The 17,787-nt window shown below is 41.8% G+C and overlaps 1 protein-coding gene across 1 annotated transcript; it reads right to left on the bottom strand.

Moving 5' to 3' along the window:
* Positions 1–885: 885 nt before the first annotated feature.
* LOC115364845 (GTPase IMAP family member 8-like) lies at positions 886–17,034 on the bottom strand. Its single transcript, XM_030059481.1, has 9 exons — positions 16,946–17,034; positions 15,815–15,933; positions 15,578–15,674; positions 14,964–15,029; positions 13,099–13,158; positions 11,499–12,110; positions 11,355–11,393; positions 11,213–11,269; positions 886–2,988 (listed from the first exon to the last, which is right to left on the bottom strand). Exons 4-9 carry the CDS (start codon positions 14,989–14,991, stop codon positions 935–937), a joined length of 2,850 nt encoding a protein of 949 aa, XP_029915341.1. The 5' UTR covers positions 14,992–15,029; positions 15,578–15,674; positions 15,815–15,933; positions 16,946–17,034; the 3' UTR covers positions 886–934.
* Between the last annotated feature and the right edge of the window lie 753 nt (positions 17,035–17,787).

Raw genomic sequence — 17,787 nt, 5'->3', positions numbered from 1 at the left:
GAGTTACAGAGTATTTATCTTCTAATGAACATAACAAATACAAGACATTTCATGTGTAAAACTGTTCAACTGAATTATAAATCAATATAAAATCAGTGTATTTTTGTAAGTATTCAGCCTCATGTTCCTCCTCACATGCCAAATGAAAAAAAGATAATTTTCACTTCCACAGACTCGTGAGTCCGTCTAGTTTCAGACAGTCTGTCTAAACAACACAACACACTTTATTTCCTCCATCCTGTAGCTCATGTTGTCTGTGGCTCCAGCAGCCAAATGGAGGAAAGTTCAAGAGGGTCTAAATATTTCTTCCCTTTAGTTCAGGGGTGGGCAATCATGTGCCATGGAGGGCCGAGAGGCTGCAGGTTTTCTTTCCAACCAAAAACTCCAGCAGGTGATTTCACTGATTACCTCACCTTCAAGCAGAGAGCAGGGACTAATCAGTGAAATCAGCTGAATTCATTGAATTCTTCTGCTTGTTTTCTGGCCTCCTCTTCATATTTCTTCTTCATATTCTCCAGTTTTTTCTTAAACTCTTCCTCTAATTCTTTTCGCTCTTTTTCCTCCTGTTCTCTTCTGATTCGATCTTCTTTTCTTTTGTTTTCATCTTTCTTCCTTTCCTGTTCGTACTCTTCCTGGAGCTTTGTAAATCTCGTTCGCTCCTCCTCTCGTCTCTGTTCATCTTCACGATGTCGTTTTTCCCACCATTCTTTTCTTTCCTTCTCCCAAGCCTCTCGCTGTTTTCTCAACTCTTCTCTACTCTGCTCCAGCTGCTGGTCAATATTTACTTTTTGTTCTGATTCTGATTTTATTTTTTTCTCCAAGGCTTCATGTTTTTGTTTCCATTCCTGTCGTTCATCTTCCTCCTGTTTTTTTCTTTTCCTTTCTTCTTCTTCTCTCCTTTTGTTTTCTTTCTTTCTCTCTTCATGCTCTTTATTCATGTCTTCCTACTTTTCTTTGAGAAGTTTAACTCTCTGTTTTCTCTCCTCTTCAATTCAATTCTCATCGCTTTCATTTCTTCTTGATGTTTTCTTTCCAGCTCCTCCTTCTCTCTCTTCATCTCTTCTTCCTTCTCCTTCAAAATCTTCTCCACTTCCTTCTTTACGGCTGCTTCAGCCTCTTGGAACATCTCAGTGGTGTAGCAGCCTCCTCCATTTGTCTTCACCATGTTGTCGATCTTTGTCAACAGCTCTCTGACTTGTGTGCGGTTTGTCTGATCCTTGTTGTTGAAGACATGGTATCTCCCTCCACAGTCAGCTATCAGCTTTTTGACAAAGTCATGACCCTTCTCAATGTAATTCTCAAAAGACTGATCTTCCAGCTCATCTCCTCTAGTGAACACAACAATGATGAAATCTCCTGACTTCTCACCAAATCCTTCCTTGATCAGGTTCACTGTTTCTTTTTCCTCTTGAGTAAAGCGACCAATCGGCAGCACCAGTAAGAACACATGTGGTCCAGGAGCCAACATGCTGATGCACTTCAGAACCTCATGTGCAACTTCATCATTGGAGAGAGCTGTGTCGAACAAGCCGGGCGTGTCGACCACAACAACAGGCCTGCCATCAACCTCTCCAGTTGCTTTCTCACAAAATTTGGTCACAGACATCATACTGGCTATGGATTTAAAATGCTTTTTGCCAAAGATGGTGTTTCCAGTGGCACTCTTCCCACTGCCAGTCTTCCCAATCAGCACCATCCTGAGACACTCTGTGCTCTGACTTTCAAAACCTGATAACTGTTTTTCCTTTTTTAGATTCTGCAGTTCAGCTGTAAGTCTTCTAATAGTCTCCTCCTTTTCTAAAGCCTGCTTCTCCAGTTCAGTGTGTTGCAAGTTGGTGCATTTCTCTTGATGTAAGATCTTATCTACTTGGGCAAGGTGCAACATCTCTGTTGTGTAACCATACGGTATATTTTTGGAAAGTCTAATTTTGTCCACAGCGTCCAACACCTCATGTACTTGCTGTCTGTCCTTGATGTTGAGGACAACATATCGTCCTCCATAATGCTGACAGAGCTGCTGGATGTCCTGGTCCTGACTTAGAAAGTTACCAACAGCTGGATGGTTAGGATCTGACTCCACAGTGAACAGAATCATGGTAAAGTCATTGACCTGAGAGCTGAATGTGCTCTGGATGGTCTCTAACTCTCCTTTGTCTTCATCAGTGAGGGGACCCACAGGTATGACCAGGACGAAGGCATGGACGCCCTCAGGATCACAGAGGGAGACACACCTGAATGATTCCTTCATCACTGCCTCCTGAGGTTTTCCAGACAAGGCAGGAAGCTCCACCAGGGAAAGCCGACGTCCACACACCTCTCCCTGATTCTTCACACACACTGCAGACTCAGAGCCTGGATCAAACATCTTCTGGTCCAAAATGGCCTCGGCTGCTGAAGTCTTCCCTGCTCCTCTCCTCCCACAGAGCACCAGGTTCACACACTCTGGTCTCACAGTAGCTGTCTCTTCAGTGGAGGTGAGGCAGCTCTCATTGTTTTCTCTCACAATGTTCTCCATCATCTCCATTAACAGTGGACGGTCATCTGATAACATGCTGTAGTGCCTTCCTCCACATTCTTCAAGGAGCTGTCTTACAGATGAACTTGTTCCACCTCCCTCATGTGTGCTGATGACCATGGAGTGTTTAAAGGCTTCTTGACCAAACAAACTCAGGATGAACTTCAGAGTGAGTCTGTTCTCCTCTGTGAAGTCAGAAGGCTTCACTATCAGCAACAGAACATTTGGTCCAGGAGAGCAAAGAGCCATGCAGTTCTTCATCTCTTTTCTCACTGTTTCCACAGGCAGACTGAAGATGTCTGGAGTTTTCACCACTGTTAAAGATTTTCCTTTCCACTCTCCACAGGCATCCACACAGTGCTTTTCCAGGGAAGGTTTTGGTAAATGAGAAGCTTTTTTTCCTATTATGAAGTTGACTAATGTTGTCCTTTTGTCCTCACTTTTCCCCAACAGCACAATCCTGAGTCCAGATGCTGCAATCAAAAGACAAGAGAAATAAAAACTTCCATCATCCCAACATCTAAGTGAATGTGTAGGTGTTGATACAAGTGTTTTACAAACCACAGGAATGAAAAACAATCCCAAGTTAATGTAACAGTATCTGGTAAACTCAAGTAGATCCTTATTGATAATCTTTATATGATAACACAGTTAGAGTAATGACAAGGTGTACTTAGTAGGGATGTCCCGATCACGTTTTTTTGACCCCGAGTCCGAGTCATTTGATTTTGAGTATCTGCCGATACAGAGTCCCGATCCGATACTTCTATAAAACCAGGAAATGATATGTTATTAATGACTGAACAAAAATGACAAGAGGATGTATCAGTAATTTGTGAATTTCCCAGTCTGGGATCAATAAAGTATATCTATCTATCTATCTATCTATCTATCTATCTATTTCACCTGAGGGTTGACAGAGTACTTTTTACTGTAACAATATGTTAAATTATTATTTGTTTTAATAATGTAAATTGCTCAGGTACAATTTGTTATATTTCTTTGCTGCTCATGTCCCTCCTCCTGGCCAGGCCAACCGCCTCCTTTGATTAACGAGTGAGAGCAGCTGGTTTCTTGGGTTTTTTCCTTGATGCTGAAGGAGTGAGGGGAGTGAGGAGTGAAACAGTTTATCTACCGCTAAATTACGCTACGTTTTTTATTTGCTTATTGTCTGAAGTCAACCCGGAGAATATTTCTGTTCATTTAAATAAATTCAAGACCTTTTGTTGAAACTGAAACATCTCCGCGAGTGCTTATTTTTTAGCGAGTCATAGACCTCCTCCTCACAAACTATTCTGATGTTTTTTGGCCTTTTTTGAACGCAAGAGTGGCCCTAACAAGTAGATAAACTTAACGGAAGACTTGAAGGAAACTGGAGAGTCGGCGGATCGAGCTGATCACTCGCTGACATTTGAAGAAGGCAGCCAGCAGGCCGTGAGTAAAATCAGCTGATCGACTTTATGAATGAATGCGCCGTTGCGCTGCAAGGAGACAATCAAACACAATGGAAAGTAAAGTTGCTGATTGTGGATATGGATTACAATAAAACTGGAAAGTTAAAAGGATGTTTAAGGATGAACTAAATGGAAATTAAAGGAATTGGAGTGGAAATATGTAATGATGTCTGTCACAACTGAGACCGCAACTGAGGCCGAGGACTTATTAAAGTTGTGCATTGCTTCGCGCAGAGGCAGATTGGGAGCATGCACGAGGAGGACAAATGAAATAAAGGCTTTGATGACTGATGTTGAAAATGTTGATAAAGTCAATGACACATTTGAAGCGTTTAAAGGTGCTGTGGATGAATTTAAAAATGCTCATAAGTCTGTGCAAGAGCTCTTATCGAAAGAGGAAAAGGAAAATGATTACTATGACTGGTATGAACCCAGAATAACCAACCTGAATTATTTCATGAAAGATGTTGAAACATGGAAAAGAGAAATTGCACAATCAAAAGTTGGACCCCTGGACAGCATATCAAATGTAGAACGCCAATCAAATGTATCGCGCAAATCAAGTCTTCCACTTCCACTGGATCATCAACCTCCGGATCTGCCTCAGTCTCATCAGAGTTAAAAAAGGCCAAAGCAGAGCAGGCTGCTGCAATGGCTCGAGCTGCTTCATTGAAAGAAAAACACATCTTGCAAGTGGAGGAAACAAAACTGAAATCAAAGATGGAGCAAGTGGAATTGGAGGCGGACCTCGCAGCATCAGCCGCTAAAATAAAAATTTTTCAAATGGAGGAGGTGGAACAGGATGCTCCAGGTGATGGCATGAATGAGTATTATGACTCCCATCACGAACCAGAAACAATGGAGAGCAATGCGGAATTTGTGCAGTTAGGTGCAATACCTAAAACTCCACTTCACCAAACCATCTTAAGTCTCCACAGACCTCCACCTACAAGGGACACCAACACACCAGAAAATAAACCTCAAAACAAGAATGTGACTGGCAAACACAAAACCAAAAATGTAAATCATAATCACACCATAACCCATACTTCACAAGCTCAAGATGCCACAGAGTGGGTTGTTAATGCTGCTCATGATAACTTGGATGTGGTTATTCAAAGACAAAATGACATAGCAGAACTCATTGTCTCACAACAAAACCTGTCTCGGTTGCCTGCAAGAGAGATTTCTGTGTTTGATGGTAACCCATTGTCATATCAATCTTTTATCCATGCATTTGAACACATGATTGAAGAGAAGACTAAAAATAATCAGGACAGACTCTACTATCTTGAGCAGTTTACCTCTGGTTTGCCTAGAGACTTGGTTCGCAGCTGTTTGCACATGGAAGGGGGCAGGGGCTATAGTGAAGCAAGACGCCTTTTAAAAGAGCACTTTGGAAATGAAATGAAGCTTTCTGGACCTTACCTAGAAAAAGCCTTGAACTGGACAGCAATTAAAGCTGAGGATGGGAAAATGCTGCATGCATATGCAATGTATTTGAGAGGATGCTGTAATGTCATGCAAGATTTACAGTATTTAGAGGAACTTGAGATCCCATCAAACCTAAGGCTATTAGCATCCAAACTACCCTACAAACTCCGAGAAAGAAGGCGAACCACAGCTTTTGAGACACAACAGAGAACTGGCAGGAGAGTTAGATTTCAGCACCTCGTGGATTTTGTGGAAAAGCAGGCTAAGATGCTTCTGGATTCAATGTTTGGTGACATTCAGGACCAAATGACAACAAAGAAGGCCATCCCAAAAAGCAAAAGTGAACCAAAATCAGTAAGAAGCAAAAACAGCAGCTTTGCTAATTCAGTAGCAGTGAATACTGAGCCAGCAGGATGCACTGTAAAACAATTATCTGTTCCACAACAACCTCCTCAAACCACACTCAGGCCCATCATCCCTTCCTGTGGATCCTGTGGATTCTGCCATGGGAAACATACTCTGATCGACTGCTCACAATTTAAAACACAGTCACATGACAACAAGGTTGAATTCCTAAGAAGCCATGGATATTGCTTTGGTTGCCTCCTAAAAGGTCATCTAAGCAAAAATTGTAAAAGAAGATTAATGTGTCAAGATTGTCAAATGAAACATCCTACTGTACTTCATATTCACAGTGCAAAAGGCCCAAGACAGGAAAATCAAATGAAAGCCACTGCTGACACAGAAGAAACCCCCATAAGCAGTGCTCTTGTTTCAGCAAGTGATGCAACTGGGGCCGGGAGAGACTGTGCACTTGCTATTGTACCAGTCAGGGTTAAGGTGGCAAAAGGAAGCAAGTATATTCAGATCTATGCATTCCTTGATCCAGGCAGCACTGCGACATTTTGCACAGAAAATCTAATAAACCAGTTGAATGTGAATGGATGCAAAACAGAGATACTTTTGCGAACAATGGGACAGGAAAAGCCTGCAGGGACTTATGAGGTCATAGGACTAGAGATGGGAGACTTGGAAGGCTGCACATATCTGGACCTGCCAAAAGTTTACACACAGAGTAAAATCCCAGTCTCAAAGGAAAACATAATCACACAAGCCGATTTGAAGAGGTGGCCTTATCTCAGTGGCATCCAGTTAAAGGAAATTGACGCAGACATTGAACTCCTCATCGGGACTGATGTTCCTCAAGCAATGGAGCCATGGCAAATAATAAACAGTCAGAATAATGGACCGTATGCAGTCCAGACCTTATTTGGATGGGTGGTAATTGGACCACTCAGTGTGTATAGTGCTGCAGAACATGCTGGGCCCATTGCAGTGTCAAGTAACAGAATCTCTGTTGTTGAGTTGAAGGATTTACTCATCAGACAATATAACCAGGATTTCTCTGAGAACATGTATGAGGAGAAAAATGAGATGTCAGTTGAGGATAAACGCTTTATGGAGATTACTTGCAGCTCTGCCTTTCTTAAAGATGGCCACTATCATCTACCACTGCCTTTCCAGGATAAAGACAAGATTATGCCTGATAATTATAATGTGGTAAAAGAACGCACACTGCACCTTATGAAGAAATTTAGGAAGGATACGATGTATGCAGAGGAATACATCGCCTTCATGGAGGACATTCTCAGAAAGGGCTATGCAGAAAAGGTTCATCCTCAGCAGCTTCGCAGAGAGGATGGACGGGTCTGGTACATCCCACATCATGGTGTCTACCACAAGTGAAAGCTCAAACTGAGGGTGGTGTTTGACTGTACCTCCTCATTTCAAGGAACATCTCTGAACAAAGAGCTCCTTCAAGGTCCAGACTTAACAAACACCCTCATTGGAGTTCTCTTAAGGTTTCGCCAAGAACAAATTGCAGTTATGGCAGACATTGAGGCAATGTTTTACCAAGTGCATGTGGATGAAAAGGACAGAGACTTGCTGAGATTTTTGTGGTGGCCAGAGGGTGATATCAGCAGGCCACTTGAAGTTTACAGGATGAAAGTTCACCTCTTTGGCGCTGTGGGAACACCCACAGTGACACTTTCAGCTTTAAAGTAACTGTCAGGAGCCAGCCTGCTACCAGAAGAGGTATACTCTCCACAGTAAGTTCAGTGTATGACCCATTAGGCTTTATCTCTCCTTTCAACCTGAAAGCCAAACAACTACTCCAAGAACTCTGCAAATCCAGGTATGGATGGGATCAAGTTATTCCACAGGAATTTGCAAGGCTCTGGCAGAGATGGATCATGGAGTTGAATCAGTTACGTGAGTTTCAAGTAGCGAGATGCATAAAGCCTGAGAACTTCGACCCAGTGGAGACTGCTGAGCTGCATCACTTCTGCGATGCTAGTGAGTCAGGTTATGGTACAGTAAGCTACCTTAGATTGACAAATCAACAAGGAAAAATCCATATCTCCTTCATATTTGGAAAGGCCAGAGTCTCACCTCTCAAGCAGATCACTATACCCAGGCTTGAACTCACTGCAGCAACACTGGCTGTAAAAGTTGATCGGATGCTAAGGAAGGAGCTGCATTTATCACTCTCAGATTCAACTTTCTGGACAGATAGTACATCTGTATTGAAATATATTCACAACCAAACAAAAAGATTTCATACATTTGTTGCCAACAGAATTGCAGTGATCCAGGATCTGTCCCACACAAGCCAGTGGAGATACATAAATTCAAAAGATAATCCGGTGGACAACGCATTGCCAGGGTTGCATGTGGAATCTTTCTTAAAATCAAGATGGTTGAGTGGTCTCGAATACCTGGGCAGAGAGAAAAAGACATGGCCAAAGATCACACAAGGTCTAGAAGAGATCTCAACAAATGACCCTGAGGTGAAAAAGGAGATCACAGTGTACAGTGTGAGGATCGAAAACCAACATCCAAGATGCACATTAATCAAGTATCACTCATCATGGAACCAACTTCAAAGGTCTGTAGCTTGGATATTAAAGATCAAGAAACTACTTCAACTGCAAAGTCAGCTAAGAAAGGTTCAGAGACACGTGTCTTCAGAAGCAAAGAAAAAACTTAAAGAGGAGCACGGGATACAAAACCTATCAGTGGAAGATATGCAAGAGGCAGAGAGGGCTATCATTTGTTTTGAGCAAAGACACTACTTCAGCCATGAATTTACTTCCCTGGAAAATGGCACAACCCTCAGCTCAAGAAGCACTATCCACAAACTGGATCCAATTCTTGATAATGGCATCTTGAGAGTAGGAGGAAGGTTAAATAAAAGTGCAATGCCAGTGCACCATAAAAACCCAATTATTCTCCCTAAAGGTTCTCATATATCTAACCTCATCCTACAACATGTCCATCATCAAGTTGGGCACTCGGGAAGAAGCCATATGCTTTCCAGGCTAAGTCAAAGGTTTTGGCTCCCTCATTCAAACTCTTTAGCCAGGAAAATCATCAGAAACTGTGTATTTTGCAGACGCATGCAGGCAAGACCTTGAGAACAGAAAATGGCAGATCTTCCCGAGGATCGTTTGTATCCAGACCTACCACCTTTTAGTCATGTTGGCATTGACTACTTGGGTCCCATTGAAGTAAAAAGAGGCCGAGCTCAGGTGAAACGGTGGGGGGTCATCTTCACCTGTCTGGTGAGTCGAGCCATCCACCTGGAGATGGCAAACTTCCTAACTACAGACTCATGTATAAATGTGATTCGCAGATTCATCTGCCGAAGAGGATCAGTCATAAGTATCAGGACTGACTGTGGGACAAACTTTGTTGGAGCCCAAAGGGAGCTACAAGAAACTTTAAAGGAGCTGAATCATCAGAAGATTCAAAACACCCTTTTAACAGAGGGAATAAAATGGACTTTTAACCCTCCTTTTGGAGACCACCATGGCGGAGTCTGGGAGAGACTAATCAGACTAGTCAAAAAGATCCTCACATCTGTTCTAAAACAACAAGCACTGGACGATGAAACTTTATCAACAGCGTTGTGTGAGGTAGAAGCCATCTTGAATGACAGACCAATATCAACAGTGACAAATGACCCCAATGGTTTAGAGCCACTAACTCCTAATCATTTGCTTCAACTGAAGGCAAAAACAACTATGCCACCAGGAGTCTTTGAAAAGAATGATCAATATTCTAAAAGAAGATGGAAACAAGCTCAGTATCTTGCAGATCTCTTTTGGAGACGTTGGACAAAAGAGTATCTTCCACTCATGCAAGAAAGACGCAAGTGGAACAGCTTAAGAAGGAACCTGAGTCCCGGAGATCTGGTCATTATTGTTGATAACACAGCACCCAGAAACTCATCGATTATGGACCGTGTTGTAAAGACATTTCCAGATGCCAAGTGCTTAGTGAGCAGTGTTCTGGTTAAAACCAAAACCAGTGAGATTCAACGACCGATTGATAAGCTCTGTCTTTTAATGGAGGCAGCAGGATGAATGGAGGAAAGTTGTGTTGTCCAGCCTCCACTATGGACTGTTTGAGAAATTCTGATTATGAACTTTAATAAGACAGATGGTCATCATCAAGTAACTTAATGGATTTTGAATTTGAAGCATAATAATTTCTATTGTATAATTATTCTATTTTGGAATTATTCTATTTTGGCTCCTTTTGAATTTTATTATTTATGTAATTGTTTGCTACAGCCAACAATTAGGGGCAGGGATGTTGGAGCCTATTGATTGATATTTGAATGATATAGAAATGTTATATTTCTTTGCTGCTCATGTCCCTCCTCCTGGCCAGGCCAACCTCCTCCTGTGATTAAGGATTGAGAGCAGCTGGTTTCTTGGGTTTTTCCTTGATGCTGAAGGAGTGAGGGGAGTGAGGAGTGAAACAGTTTATCTACCGCTAAATTACGTTTTTTATTTGCTTATTGTTTGAAGTCAACCCGGAGAATTTTTCTGTTCATTTAAATAAATTCAAGACCTTTTGCTGAAACTGAAACATCTCCGCGAGTGCTTATTTTTGAGCGAGTCGTAGACCTCCTCCTCACAAACTATTCTGATGTTTTTTGGCCTTTTTTGAACGCAAGAGTGGCCCTAACATATGTATATATATTATTTATCCGATACCTGATCGGGACATAACGTCCGAGTCCCGATCGAGTCTTCAGTCATGTGATCGGCCCCGATTTCCGATCATATGATCGGATCGGGACAACCCTAGTACTTAGTTTAATTTTGACATGAATACATTTAAACCCAGATTACCCAACATTAGACCAGCTAAAAGGCCTCCTTACATTGCCCAACTCTGTGTCAGTGTGGAGGAGACAGTGAAGAATGGGTTAAACAAAGACAAAACAATCAAACAATCAAACTGCTATTAATTTTTGAAGTATATCTTTGTGTTTGACACATTCTTTTTAGGCTAAATTGTTGAGGTCACATTGACTATTGTTCTCCTCTTCACAGTCACTGTACTGTCATCCTGGACCATCAAACATCCTGTGTGTCATCTGTTCTGTGTTATCATGTTTGGTTCAGTAAATATGATGCAAACTACATCATTCAGTTATAGTGGAAAGTAAAATGGCTGTTTTGGCATCCAAATGGCATTTTTGTGATGATTCTGTTTCTGAATGTTCAGGGCCCCAAATTGTATAAGTGTACCAAGGGTCATGCTTTTATGAAAAAATTAACATATCACCTCAAATTAACTGTAATCTTTGATCAACAGCCTGTATTGGACCAACATAAGCTATATGTGCTCTGTGGGAGTGATGTATACTAATTAATGTTGTAACATCATTTTTAAGATCACATCACAGATTCCAGGCTGGATGTTAAAACCCTAAAATGAATTTACTCACGCTGGTCGACAGAGCTTCCCTCTGATGACAGACTGTGTGTTGTGGTGGATTTCATCCCTGTAACAACATGATACCATCAGTCAGTACATCACCATCCTACACATGAGAAAAACAAAACTACATTTGTGATGAATTTACATACAGTTCAAGGCAGAGCTTGTTGCTGAGGACAGTTTCTGCCCTGTAAAGAGATGACATCATCAATGAAATTAACTTTCTACTTAATGCTTTAACAGTGTCATAAATCATTATTAGTATATGGTTCAGAATGTTCTCCTGCACTTACCAGCAGCTCTAACAGGATCCCAGTTGCGAGGTGTTGGTGTTTGTTGATCAGCAGCTGCATCCTCAAACACATCACAGCTCACAGGCTCTCCATTGTTCTCCTTCACTACTTGACCCAGGCGAGTTAACAGCTCTGGGAGTTCAAGGTTCATTCGGTTCAAGTGTCTGTATCTACATTCTCTGATCAGGTCCTTTAAGGCTGGATGTCGCATGTAGTTTCCAGCTGATCTCTCCTCTCTGGGTGTTGATATTAGTACCAGTGAATGATCAAAAGAGCGCTCACTGAAGGTTTCAAGGACTCTGTGTAACCTCTGTTTCTGATCCTTAGTGAAGTCTTCAGGCTGTAGTACCAGCAGGAACACATGAGGTCCAGGGGCAGAGAGGCTCACACAGCTTTCTACATCCTGTGTCAGTTTGTCTTGAGAGATGTTGGGAAGCAGCAGATCTGAAGTGTTGATGAGAGTTATTTTCTTCTCCTTTAGCTGTCCACTCTCTCTCACACAGCGGCTGTCTTCTTTCTGAAGATCAAACACAGTCTCTCCCAGTATGAAGTTCCCCACTTCACTCCTGTGAGTCCAGCTGTTCCCCAGCAGCACAACCCTCAGCTCAGACACTGAAATGAAAATGCATAGTAAACACAGAGAACCAATGCAACTGTACACCAAATGTAAGTTTACATCAACATATTAACATTTAATTTCACTTGTGAAACTCATGAATGCAACTACGCTATTTTTATGCCTCACTTTGCAAACATGTATGTTGGAGCTTCCAAACCATCTCTAAATCCATTGAGGACGTGAGCATGGAAAAAGAACACACACACACACACACACACACACACACACACACACACACACACACACACACATAGAGAGATGTGTGCACACCCAGAACAAATGCAAAGACAAACACAAAACATGGAAGAGCGAGGGCTCTATTTTAACAATCTGAGCTCCTGGTCTGCAGCTCCTTCAGGCTCCAAGTCTCTGCTGCTGTTTGAACGGTGGAAAAAAGGCTGAGCTGCTCCAGGCGCCTGGCTCTAAAGGCTTGTACTGAGTCTCTACATTAATCCTGGCTGTGGAACAAGCAGAGTGCTCGCTGGCTCCTCCTATGTAGGCCACAATTACTATCTTGATAATGAGCTTCAGACAGCAGAGAAACCTGCAGCACTGACCTCAGAGCTGCTGTTTGTTTCTCAGTCACTTTCAGCAACGCAGCAACACTGCAGCTGAGCTCAGCTCATTTTAAGATCAACACGCCCATCGAGCTCAGATGGACACAAGACACTTTGCTGTTTCCACAAGGGGGCGCTGGACAGGGAAATGACAACTGAGCTGCTTGGCAACTAGAGAAGACACTTGAGTCGTGCTTGGAGAAGCTTTGCACCAGGTGGAATAACAGGAACCAGAAACTGGAAGATCAGAGGTCAACCAGAGCAAGAGAACTCCAAATGAAGTTATTCATTCAACTTCTATCACAAAACATGGGAGTCAATAAACTGATTGAATCTCACAGTTTATGTCTACCTGTTATGAGACTTGGAAACTTAAATCTTATGAATCACCACAACAGTTCTGGTTCAGCTCAGTTTAACTCACTGTCAGGTGGCAGCAATTCAAAGCTGCTGCTGCGCTTCCTGGGTCTGACATCTTCTGTCTCTGTAAGATACAGAAAAATAAACAAAGTTAAATCAAACCAGGGTCAATTCAAAGTTCATTTGGACTGACATGTCTCAAATAATCTGTACACTTTAGTTAAATGTACCAGGTTTACTGATGTGCCCCTTTTGAAACACAAACAACTATTATCTGTCAAGTTTTCATTTGGTTTTCAGTTCAGTTCAATTTTAATTTACTGTCGTTACACAATGCTGAGGCTAATATACCAGGGAAAGAGAGTTGTGCTTCACTAAAACACTGCAACATTGCACACACACACACACCCAAACACACACACACTCAAACACACACACACTCAAACACACACACACGCCATCATTTTAATAAGCAACACGAAGCAGAAACTACACTCAGACAGTAGAACTGAAAAACACTTGTGTCTTTTGCTTTTTCTCTCTGCAGGACAGCAATTGCAAAAAAGTTTTGTCATGCATGTAGTAAACACACACACACACACACACACACACATACACACACACAAACACATATCCAAATGTGAAAGTATGGATGTGTATTCTGAACATAACACACAATCAGTACAAATAGGAAGAAAGAAAAAAAAAATTTTTTTTTCTCAAAATGTTCTACTGTAACTCTCCAAGAACAACAACAGCTCAGAAGAAGAAAACAAAAACAGAAAAACATTCGGCTAAATCTCGACTTTTTTGTGGGTCTGACCAAAAGGTTTCTTCTTTGCCTCCTCCTGACTGACTGACTGACTGTCAGTCAAACCAACAATCTACTTGACTGAGCCACTGAGGGGTGAACGGGTGAACTTGCTCTGACTTGTTCTGGGGCTAAACATAAACCAATGTCCTTTGTCTATCTTTGGATTCACAATCCATTTATTCATAGTGGCGAATAAACATGCTCACTGTAGCACAGGTACAACATCAAGTTTCATATCCAGTGCAAACAATAATGTTCCCATTCATCAACTCAAACATGAGAGTAAAAACTTGTCGGCTGTCCACAGAGATGGTAATGTAGCAATGTAGAGACCAGTAAATTTGGTAAATTTCAGTTTTTAGTTTTTAATTTTCTTTTTCTTTTTTCTTTCTTTTTTCAAATTTCATGTTTTTTGTGAGCTGCTGAGTGATTCAACAGCTCCAAGTTGTTCAGGAAGACTGTACCAAAGTCTGAAGCCATGTGATGCAAAAGCTGCATCCCGAGTCTCTGTTTTACTTTTATAAACTATAAAAGAGAAGGAATTTTGTGCACCTGTGGATCATCAGGTGTGCAGGAGACCAGAGACAAAGACAGAAGAAAAGACTCCCACACACTGTCCACATCACTTGATAACAGATTCACACTAAATATGTTAAATAACCCGATGAAGGTCTTGGTAACTGTAGGTGGGAAAAACTGCTGTTTGAGTGCAGCGAGGACACAGGATTTAATGTGGGTCTGAACTCAACTTTCAAAAGATTTCATTAAAGAGGAAAAGACACCAAGGAATAAAATACAAGACAAGACAAAAGTCAACACAGTCGGTGAAATGGAGAGAAAAGTTTCACTGCAGCAAATCCACAGAGCAGCACAGCTTGTGTTGTGCAACCAGTGAAATGTAATGATCTGTCGCCACCAAGTGGAATTTTAATGTCATTACACCACTGGAATGACAAGAGCAGCTTGAATGAAGCAAAAACTACGAGAATAAGATGAACCTCCTGGACCCCTGAGGACAAAGTGGGTCAGTGCAGCAGCACACAGAGAGATAAGTCAGTGAACAGGAGTAACATTCACAGTTAGTTCAGCTTCAGAAAAGGAGTGTCTGGACTCACCAGATGCTTCAGTCGCTGCCTCTGCCATCGTGTCACTGAACTGGAACCCAGCAGAGAGAAACTCACCTGGACGAGAACATGAAGAAGCTTCATGAAGGGAGGCGTTCCATGTAGAAACTGCACATTTTAGAAATGTGATTCACTCATTTCAGTCCCAGCAGACCTTCATCAGAGTGTCAGAATAGTTTCCTGTGCACTGAGGCTCCAACTTAACCCATGCACACAACTGGAACTGCAATGACTTCATATTAAAAGATGACTGATGTTTGTATCCTGTAACTCTCCTTTCTGTAATACAGTCACTCTATATGGATATTTCTCATGCATGATTTGTGTATTGGGCCACTCATTGCACTATAGAGGCTGCACTGTGGTTTAGTTCATAATGTTTATTTTTTGTGGACCACTGACATTTAATAATATCTGTAATATTAAAGAGTCACAACTTTAACATTCTTGCCTGTTGCCTTGAGTTTTCATCAGTGGAATTGGAAGTTATTTGTCATTTTTAAGATGATGTCATCATATACAATCTTTCTCTTAAAGTATCTTATGAGCAATTTTACAGTCCAGTGTTGGTTTGGTCTCCCTTGTCAACATGATGACCTGCTTACAGTAACTGACAATGCTGAGTCAGCAGGTTCACTACCTGTGATGAGGCTGATGATGAACACCTTTGTGAGCCTGAAACTGTGCTGTTATTGATCAAACCTGTGGACAAATGGAATGAGGATGAGCTGCACTTCATGCTTTGTGTCAGATTACATATTTATTCATTATAGCAACTTGCTTCTAAAATGTTTGTTCATTTATTCAGGGCAGGTTAACAGTTCAGTTGTTCACCTTCTCACCTGGAAGTCTGCTGTCAGCCACTGAGCTGCTTCATATCCACACTGTGGACTCCCCTTTGCCTCCATGTCAGCATGTGTGTACCTGGAGGTGCAGCTGGGTGTGGCTGCGAGGAAACTCGCTGCTGTCACAACGACATACCGACAGAGAAACAAGTTTAATTCCCAGTGGACTAGTTCTGTTGTAAGCTGAGTCCAAGCAATAAAGTCAAATCTAGATTCTAATTCCAGTTTAAAGATATGGTTTTTAAAAGGCACATCAGCACCGCATTGAATTATAGAATATGATTCAGATTATTGTTGCTCTGCTCTCTGACTGAACAATGGGATTTAAGTCACCACGGATGTGTGAAATTAAACAGTTGAGCTTCTGCTCCATATGATGTTGTGTTGATTAATTTGCTCCTCATGAAGCGACTTCTGCTTAAAGATCTCAAACTGCAGACTGAACTCATGTTTGAGATTTACTCGGAAATGAATCCGCCGAAAAATAAAATGACTTACAACATATCTTTTAAGTTCACACCCGGTATCGAACCCCAGGTGGATAATTTTTTATTTTGAAGAAAATAAAGCAAAATATGGAGTAGATTTCTGATCCCACCGTTTCACTAAACCACATGAACCACCAACAAGCTAAGTTGAGCAGATAGTTAGCCAAGTCTAGAAAATTATAAGAGAGATTTAATAACAGTCATTCAGGCGTTCGCGAGGTCAGCTGCGTCCCCTCGCCGTGATTAGAACATCTGCTGTTGCCAAGAGAAACGCCCGACGTTTACAAACAAAGGTCACCAGTTAACACGGAAACCAGTTAATCCGTAACACCGGCGGCCTGACGGTCATTTGTTTCCGCTTCAGATGTTGAGACTCTCTGAGCCTGTTGTTGATGTTTTTGTGTCATTTCTATCAGCATAATGTCGGATTTTGCAATAAAGCAGTTAATAAACCAGTTTCTTTGTTCTGATAATCACAACCTGCTGCTTCGTCTGATCAGTCCACACACAACTAGCGATGATCAATAATCAGTTTTCAGTCTCTAGTTTGAGGAAACAGCCTCCTGAGGTTTTTCTCTTGACGATATTAAAACGTTTCTTTCTTTCGTTGCATGTAGCTATTTTCGGCTGATTTACTCACCAGATGAAATTCTTATTGCGCCATCAGTCCGAGCAGCTGAAAGCGAAAGTAAAGAAGATTCAACTCACACAAAGAGAGAAAAACAGGAAGCTGTTACTCAGACAACCTGTCAGAAAACAGAACGGAGGTGTTTTCTACATGAGGAAGAAGATTGTTGTTCGATCATATTTTCTCTGATCTGCAAAGTATTTTCAGTGATAGTTGCAGACCTCCAGCGTGAGGCGTCTTCCGGTGCAGGCTCCCGTCTCAGGCCAACCTCCAGCGTGAGGCCACAAATAACCGGAAATAACAAACTTTTTTCACACCTGCTGAGGGACTCCGGCATTTTGGCCAAACACCAAGAAGAAGGAGACTCCGACATTTACGTGTACGACCGACAGTTGTGACAGTAAGTGAAAGTCCAAAAAATGACGATAGTCGAGTTAGCCTATGTTTGCAGTTGTACTATCGGTCATCTGCACTCAAACTATCCACTTTTTTTCTCTGTCTTTTTCATAGGACGAAGTGGGGGACAGGGTACGTCATCACTGCAAAAAGGCCGCAGAGTGGGACGAAACAAACCAACACTTGTTTTCGGCCAAGGTTTCCCTGTGTCCTCACTGTGGGAGAGGAAGAACTGGAAGAGGCTGTGAGGCAGTACAGAAGGCTTAGGGATGAAAAAGAACGTTGCCATCTCGATGACCAGGAGACAGAAGCAATCCTTGACCATTTCAAATTTAAATTCCATAAAAATTAACATATGTGGGTCTTTTGTGAGGAGATTGCTGACAAAAGAGGATACATGACCTACACTGAATGTGAAATGAAGGAGTAAGCTAATAAGGATGGGTTGTCATATTGGA

This window comes from Myripristis murdjan, chromosome 9, assembly GCF_902150065.1.
Source record: "Myripristis murdjan chromosome 9, fMyrMur1.1, whole genome shotgun sequence".
Lineage (NCBI taxonomy): Eukaryota > Metazoa > Chordata > Actinopteri > Holocentriformes > Holocentridae > Myripristis > Myripristis murdjan.
Note: the sequence above shows the minus strand (reverse complement) of the source record. Positions and strands in the feature narration are given on the sequence as shown.